Source organism: Trichechus manatus, unplaced genomic scaffold (genome assembly GCF_000243295.1).
Source record: "Trichechus manatus latirostris isolate Lorelei unplaced genomic scaffold, TriManLat1.0 scaffold00019, whole genome shotgun sequence".
NCBI classification, from domain to species: domain Eukaryota; kingdom Metazoa; phylum Chordata; class Mammalia; order Sirenia; family Trichechidae; genus Trichechus; species Trichechus manatus.
In genome coordinates, this window is record NW_004443955.1 from 24,239,087 (window position 1) to 24,247,906 (window position 8,820).

Here is an 8,820-nt window from a genome sequence, read left to right on the forward strand (position 1 = left end):
TCTTTTATTTTATGCACATATGCCACCTTCTCAGGGAGGCCTTCCCTCAGCATCCTATTAAAATGGTATCCCTCTCATTTCCTTTCTCAGTTCCATGTTTTATTATTTTTTTTTCCATAGCACATACCGCTATCTGAAAGCCATTTCTTTTAATATTTTATTTATCTGTGTTACACCAATAGAATAAATTCTGTGAAGGCAGGGATTTTGTCTGTTATTCCTTCTGTACTCTCAGTGCCTTGAAGAGTACGGTGCCTGGCACATTATAGCTGCACAATGACAGTTGAATTAACAAAGTCAGGGAGAGTCTCTGTTGTTTGTAGGATGAGGGTTAGAGGTAGAACAAGTCAGATTTTAGATTTGAGGTGGTTAGCAGGAGATTTTATTATGATCGGGTGGAAAAAGCACATGTTTGAGAATCGGGCTGGATATGAATCTGGGCTTTCCCACTTCTTGACCTTAGAATTAAATAATCTTTGAAAGACTCAGTTTTATTCAATAGTGGAATGGGGAAAATAATACTTTCGTTATGGGGATTAAATAAGATATCAAGCATAAACCCCTTGTTGTCGAGTCAGTTTCAACTCATAGCTATCCTGTAGAACAGAGTAGAACTGCCCCACAAGATTTCCAAGGATATAAATCTTCACGGAAGTGGACTACCATATCTTTCTCCTGTGGAGTGGGCTGGTGGGTTCCAGCCATTGACCTTCTGGTTAGCAGCCGAGCACTTTAACCACTGCGCCACCAGGGTTCCCCATAATCAAACGTACCAAAAACAAACCAAACACGTTGCCGTTGATTCTGACTCATAGTGACCCTATAGGACAGAGTAGAACTACCCCATAGGCTGGTGGATTTGAGTGACCGATCTTTTGGTTAACAACCAAGAGTTCTTAACCACTGCACCACCAGGGCTCCATATCAAACACTGAGCTCTCTAAATGTTAGTTCTCTCTCTCTCTCTGTACCAGCATTGTTGTGTGCCATCAAGTTGATTCCGATTCATAGCGACACTGTATGACAGAGTAGAACTGCCCAATATGGTTTCACGGGAGTAGATTGCCAGGTCTTTTCTCCTGTGGAGTGGCTGGTGGGTTTGAACCATCGACCTTTCAGTTGGCTGAGCGCTTAACCATTGCACCACCAAGGCTTCTTTGTACCAGCGTTAAAAAAGCCTAAAAACATTCTGAATTTACCAGTTTGTTTCTGGAGCCTTTTGGGGCTATTGCCTTGATTGCTTTTGACAGATTTATTCTTTCAACCACCTGTGTTGCCAGCATAACAGTGATCTGTCCCTTTGACCGGGTGGGTGGATAGACACGGTCATCCCTCTGTAATCCTGTATCAGAGCAGCTTGTATGGGTTCTGGCTTTGAGTCCTAGGTTTAGATGAGTTCATAACTCCAACAGTTCAGATGACATCAGCCCTTCCTTAGAGTCATTTGAGTTTTACCAGCTCTCTTATCGAAATGTGATGGGAGCCACTCTGATAAGTTGATATTTGTGGTCCTTGCTCAGATTCAGACTAAGTTCTCAGCAACTTGGGAAACATCAGTGGGCTGGTGTGTAATAGTCACTAGTTTGTCTCCATGGACTTTTGCAATCCTTATAGATTACTGAAGTGTTAATTCCTCTATCAGTTTCCATTGATATTTCCTCTGCTTTGATGACAGGAACACTTCAGGAGTTTGTTAAGGCAGATTGGTTCATAAATTATAGGTTCTTTCAATCCTGTGTCAGGCAAGTCTGAACAGTACCTGGAAAGCTGATTAAGAGGCCGGTGGGCACAGTGAGCTTAATTTTAAATTAAGTGGATATTTAATGCATTGAGCAAGTACTCAGGTCCTTCATTCTTTCTGTTTCATCTGTGCTTGCTGTTTGAATCTGATGGGCTTGAAATCTATTTTTCCAAGAGATTTGGATATGACTTAATTGCTGAAGAGCGGTTTTTCGTGTGACTTTCTGCCGGTGAACTTAGCACCTAAGGGCACAAAATCATTAAATGAAACAAGGCAGACAGGAAGGAGTACCCTGAGCCAGGATGTCAGTTGCAATGTAGGGAGTGGACTTGAGAGTAAATGGGGAGGAGGGCATGGAGGCAGTTCACTCAATGTAGAGGATCCCCCTGGGTGGCTTGCCTTTGTCCAGCTGAACAGAGTAAAGCCTATGGCCTGCAACTGGTTGGAGATGATTGGGTTTAGGAGCCTGGTTATAGATTTTTTTTTGGAGTGTGTGTTATCTGCTTTTTGGGTGAGCCTTGATCTCAGACATACTTAGCCAGACCAAACTGGCAGATCTATGAGGATTTTAATATTGAGAAGCTTTTATTAATTAAGTTATGGGTGCTCGCTAAGGTATTGCTCTTGTATTCTAAACATTTAGTCATTGATAACCTTGAGTTTATGCTGTTTGAATTTTCATTCATTATCATGAGGTTTTTGTGGTGTGGTAGAACATAAAAGTATGAGAATTTTATCTTTTTTTTTTTCATGTATGAATGATCTTTTTGTACTGTAGTTTATATTGATTAGTTCGTGCTTGGTTAAATCCAGTTACCTACCTATTATGAGTAAGAAGCTTCCTCGTATCAACTTATAATGAAGTCACTTGGGTCTGCTTCTCTGACTGTTATGAGAATGAGATCAGCGTATACTTAAATTCAGGGTGTTTGGCAAAGGACCTGCCATTCTGGAGTTCATCATTTGGGACGATGATTTTTGTTTATCCTAGGTTAAGTCCTGTTCAGATCACTAAGTTAAACTCCTAAGAACATGCTATGAGTAGGATGTTGTAATGTCCACGTGATTGCTATCTTAATCAGAGGAGTGTTCTGAGTAAAACAATTAAATTGAACTCTGCAATAGTACTGTGGCTTCTTCTGAGTAAAAGGTTAAACACGGGGACAAGATACAGTTGGATCCACATTTCAAAGAAGTTAGACTTAGGTGAAGGAGGATATAAAATTTACTTTCATTCATCGCGTTCACGGGTATTTGAGGACTTGACAAGTGAAGCTCTTGTCCTCACCGGTCTGGATGAGAGACGAGCATTAAATAATGGTTTAATTTCAGTTACTTGTGCTGGGAAGGCTAAGAATAGCATGCAGTGAGACTCATATTCTAGGATCCTGGAAGTCTTCTCTAAAGTTTTTTTTGTGAGAGTTCATTTAGTGAAAACAACCAATAAAGGAATTCACCTGTTGACTTGGGGTATGGGGACAACCTTTTGTTGTTGGAGACAAGCTGTAGCCTTCCTCTCTGGGAGAGGGGTAGAGAGGAAGAGAGGTGTAATGGTCCTGTGCTTCCCCCCTTTGCCTTAAGTTCCCTAGCGAGTTAGTGGGGGAGTCCCAGGTTAAGCAGCTTTTTGTGAGTGTGGGGAATTATGTAAAAGTTTAACTGATCATATAGTACTTTGATAAGTGCTTTGGCAGCTACTTTAAATATCCTGTTGGTTGTTGAAAATCCTTTAGTGACAGTGAAACTTTTTGTTTTTATTTTTCAATCGGAAAATCTTTCTCCCCACTTGAAATCTTTAAATCTGGAATACAAGGAACACTGCAGTCTTAGATCCTCCTGCCTTCTCAAACTTGTGAAAAAAAACTGGGTATACAGTAATCTCAGACTTCTGATTGTGATCATAATTGCTGTGTTTAACATCTAGGACTTTATGTGGTTTTTATACTTTTGCTGACATTCTTAATATTTTTCTCATTTACTTCTTCTGTTTCTGTTTCAGTATCCTGGGTCATGAAACTTAATCCACAACAAGCTCCATTATATGTGAGTAAATCATGCGATTTTTTTTTTTTTTTGTAGTTATTGTTGCTGTTTACTTGTTATAATAAGTTCACAAACACTCTAATGTGACAGAGATTATCACAGAAGTTTTTAGCCATCTACACATGAATTTATTGGCATAGTACATTTTAAAAATTGAGTTTGATTTAGGAAATATTAAATGACTAATATACACAAGGAATTGCGCTAAGCACAGATAATTCCTGTAAGACAGTAAAGCAGTCTAGATGGAGAGATAAGAAGCACATATGAAACAATTAAATTGCCCTCTGTAATAGTACTGTGGCTTCTTATTTTTACCTGTAATACATTTCTGTTAAAGTAATCTGAGAATCTTCCCACTAGTATTGTGAGTTACCCTGTCTTGCAACTAGGTGGCACTCTGTCATTGGCAAGGTGCAGTATTGACTTTATTTACTTTAGGACTCTGGGTGAAAGCTTTTATAAAGCAGCTCCTAATGTGAGGGGATTCTAAGATGAAATGAATAAATGAATGGATCAGGCCTGGAAAAGGTAAACTCTAGGTAGCTTTTCAAAAAATTGTTGTAAGAATGAATTTGCTGAATTGGAGTGGTGGAAAGTGGGCCTGCCTGTTTGATGAGGAACCAGCTCAGAAGTATGGACAGTTAGAGCTGTGAGAGGCCAGGGGATATTGGGTTGGTGTGGTCTGGAGTGGGTGAGAAAAGTCATTTGATGTGTGTGATAGGACTTGAGCCAGACCTTGAAGAATGAGGCGCATAATTTAGTTAGGTGAAAAGTCTTCACAATTTACTCAAGACAGAAGGCAGATGGTGGGGAGAAGGATGGCAGTGAACATAGTGTTCCATGGGTGGTTAAAGTGTGGGCAGTAGAAAGCCTGGCCCAGGTGAATTTGTTTTGGGTAATAGTGGGAGATATGTCTAGAAAGGTAGTTGAAGCCCAGTTGTAAAGGAAGAGAAGGTGTGGGGATTTTATTTTGTGACCACTTGGTAGGCATTGAAGGTATATGTGTCTGTTTACATGTGTGTGTGTTTTTTTACTCTGCTATTTATTTTAATGAATTTATTACCATGCTGTGTTAATTGTTTTATACCTTTCCAACATAGAACATTCATATGGTTACTCTTCTGTATAGATGATTTTTGTTAAATGTAATATATAAAGAAAAAAATATACATGTGTTCTTAAAATTTGAAGGTATTTTATTTACTTATTTTCTTTCCAGACTACTTGAATATAATTTTTTATGTTCATCAGTGGATTTGTATGTAAACTGATTACCTTGTTTTAAACAGCTTTATTGAGATGTAGGAGTCCTTGGGTGGTGCAAACGGTTAAGCACTGGACTGCTAGCCTTAAGGTTGGTCGTTTGAACTCATCCAGAGGTGCTTTAGGATAAGACCTGGCAATCTGCTACCAAAAGGTTACAGCCTTGAAAACCCAATGGAACAATTCTGCTCTGCACCCATGGGGTCACCATGAATCAGAATTGACTCGCGGTATCTAACAACAACAGTTATTGAAATATAATTCACATACCGTAAAAGTCACCCTTTAAAGTGGACTGCCAGAGGACAAACAAATCACTCTTAGAAGAAACACAGCAGAGTGTTCCTTAGAAGCGAGGATGGCGAGACTTCGGCTCGCTTACTTTGAACACGTCATCAAGAAAGACCATTAGCTAGAAAGGGACATCATGGTTGGTAAAGCTGAGGGTCAGCGAAAATGAAGGAAACCCTCAATGAAGTGAAACAATGGACCCAAACAAACCAACAGTCATGAAGATGGCGCAGGACTGGGCAACGTTTTATTCTGTTGATATATAAGGACACTATGAATCAAAGGCGATTTGATGGTAACTAAGAAAAACAACAAAGTGGGTATAAAGTGATATCTCATTGTGGTTTTGATTTGTATTTTCCTAATGGCTAATGATGTTAAGCATCTTTTCATGTGCTTATTGTCCATTTGTGTATCCTTGGAGAAATGTCTGTTCAGACCCTTTGCTCATTTTTTAATTGTGTTATTTTTCTTCTTACTGAATTTTAAGAATTCTTTATATATTCTGGATAAAAGCCCCTTGTCAGATAAATGATTTGCAGATTTTTCTCCCATCCTATGGGTTGTCTTTTCACTTTCTTGATAATGTCCATTGAAGCACGAACATTTTTAATTTTGATCAAGTCCAGTTTTATCTACTTTTTCTTTTGTCACTGTACTTTCGTATCATATCTTAGAAGGCTTTGCATAACCCAAGGTCATGAAGATTTACTCCTTTGTTTTCTTGTAACAAGTTTATAGTTTTAGCTCTTACGTTTAGGTCGGTGATCCAATTAATTTTTGTGTGTGGTGTGAGGAACGGGTCCAGTTTCATTCTTTTGCATGTGAAAAATCCAGTTGTCCTAGCATCATTTGTTGAAAAGACTTTTCATTCCCCCATTGAATTATGTTGGCACGCTTGTTGAAAATCATTTGACCATAAATGTGAGGATTTATTTCTGGACACTCAGTTCTGTTCCATTCATTTAGGACTTCTTTAAAAATGTTTTGTAGCTTTCAGTGTACAAGTCTTGTACTTCTTTTATTAAATTTATTCCTAAATATTTTATTCTTTTTGATGCAACCTTGCTGAACTTTATTATTAATATTATTGGTTTTTAGTGAATTGCTTAAGATTTTCCATATACAAAATCATGTCATCTCTGAACAGAGATAGTTTCCTTCCTTTCTAATCTGGATGCCTTCTCACCTAATTGCCCTGCCTACCCATTGCCGTCGAGTCGATTCTGACTCGCAGAGACCCTATAAGACAGAGTAGAACTGCTCCATAGGGTTTCCAAGGAGTGGCTGGTGGAATTGAACTCATGACCTTTTCTTTAGCAGCCATGCTCTTAACCACTGCACCACCATATTGAATAGAAGTGGCAAGAGTGAACTTCCTTCTCTTGTTCCTGATCTTAAAGGAAAAGCATTTAGTCTTTTACCATTACATATGATGTTAGCTGTGGGTTTTTCATAGATGCCCTTTATCAGGTTGAGGAATTTCCCTTTTATTCCTAGTTTGTTGAGTGTTTTTATCATGAAAAGGTGTTTAATTGTGTTGATTGCTTTTTGTGCATCTATTGAGATGATAATGGCTATTTGTTCTTTATTCTATTGATATGGTGTATTATACTAATTGACTTTGGGATGTTAAATCAACCTTGCATTCCTGGCATAAATCCTATGTGGTCATGGTGTGTATAATCCTTTTTGTATATTGATAGATTAGGTTTGCTAGTATTTTCTTAAGGATTTTTGAGTCTGTATTCATAAGAGATATTAGTCTGAAGTTTTCTTGTGATGTCTTTGTCTGGTTTTGACCATTGAAGATTTTTAATTAGGAGATCTGATATAACTAAAGTAGTTATGGTAGACAGAACAATGCCCCCTCCCCCAATTATCCACCTCCTAATCCCCAGAATCTGTGAATATGCTGCCTTACATGACCAGTGGGACTTTGCAGGTATAATTAATCTAAGGATTTTGAGATGAGGAGATTATTCTGAATTACCTGGCTGGGCCCAGTGTAATCCCAAGGATCCTTATAAGTGAGAGAGGGAGGCAAGGGTCAGAGTCAGAGAGAGATTTGAAGATGGTACGCTGATAGCTTTGAAGATGGAGGAGGGCCATGTGCCAAGGAATGTAGCCTCTAGAAGCTGGAAAAGGCAAAGGAATGGATGCTCCCGTAGAGCCTCCAGAAGGAATGCAGTGCTGCTGACACGTTTATTTTAGCCCAGAGAGGCCCATTTTGGACTTCTTATCCCTCAGATTGTAAAATAATAGATTTCTTGTTGTTTTAAGCCACTAAGTTTGTGGTAATTTGTTAACAGCAGCAATAGAAAACTCATACAGTTATAGTTTGGGAAAACTAATTGTTGATAGCGTGAAGGATAATTTGGAAGGAGAGGCTAGAGGCATTGAGGTCAGTTAGAAACGTTCTGATTTTTCCATCATGGAGTCTGAGAATTTTAGAGCTAATAAAGACCTCAGATACTGTCTGCTTCAACCCCTCCTTTTTAGAGATGAGGTCTGAAGATGTGGTAAGATGATACAGCTAATTAGTGATAAAATTGTGACTTGAACCTTTTGTTTTCTGGTCTTAGTCATAGAAACCACTGTATACTTTGTTAAGCTTTAAAAAAAGTTTTGTTCTGTTAGGGAAACAAAGCTCTCTGGAAATCAGCTCCGGGAAATATTCTTAATAAAGTAAGTGGCTTTGTACAAGATTATGTGCTGAGTGGATTGGGCAGACTCTACTGAAGAATACTTTAAACTTCAGATTTCAGCTTATGTCTATCAGCAGAATGCTTAATGGGGCAATTGTGTTACCCTTTTTTGAAAAAGGAGAGTGAAAATGTACTTACTCCATTCTCAGTGAACTAAGTCAAGTCACAGGGATTTATGTTTTGGTGTAGATAAGTAACAGTGGCACGACAATCCATTGGAGGGTCCTCTGCATCTAGAGAAAGAATAAGCAAAAGCATAGAAAGAGTGTGTTAATATTTTTCTTTTAGTTCATATTTCGGATTTGCTAGGGACAAATATCAGAAGAGCAAAAACTGCTAGCAAATAAAGGAAGACAGATCCTGAGAAAAGTTTTTTTTTTTTTTTTTTGATTTTGTTGTCTTTGAGAATATACACAGCAAAATATACACCAATTTAACTGTTTCTACATGTGCAATTCAGTGACACTGATTACATTCTTAGAGTTGTGCATGCAACCATTCTCATTCCCCTTTTCTGAGTTCTTCCTCACCCATTATCATAAACTCACTGCTTCCTGCGATTTCCTGTCTAATCTTTCAAGTTGCTGTTGTCCGTTTGACCCCGTATAAATAGTTCTTAAAAGAGTAAAATGCTCAAGGCAGGTATTTTTTTACTAGTTGAGCTAAAGTATTTGGTTTTAAGAAGACTTTAGGGGATATATTTTTATTTTATTGTTGTAGTTTAAGTGAAAGTTTACAATTCAAGTTAGTCTCTCATACAAAAATTTATACATA

At 38.2% G+C, this 8,820-nt stretch overlaps 1 protein-coding gene across 3 annotated transcripts in view; it reads left to right on the top strand.

Moving 5' to 3' along the window:
• The window catches only part of AKAP13 (A-kinase anchoring protein 13), a 391,580-nt gene that overhangs the window by 96,494 nt on the left and 286,266 nt on the right, over positions 1–8,820 (top strand). For all 3 annotated transcript variants that reach the window (XM_023727887.1, XM_023727889.1, XM_023727888.1), the window contains one exon: positions 3,738–3,781. In XM_023727887.1, the coding sequence (XP_023583655.1) occupies positions 3,749–3,781 (33 nt within the window). In that variant the 5' untranslated portion in view covers positions 3,738–3,748. The remainder of the gene's footprint in view (positions 1–3,737; positions 3,782–8,820) is intronic.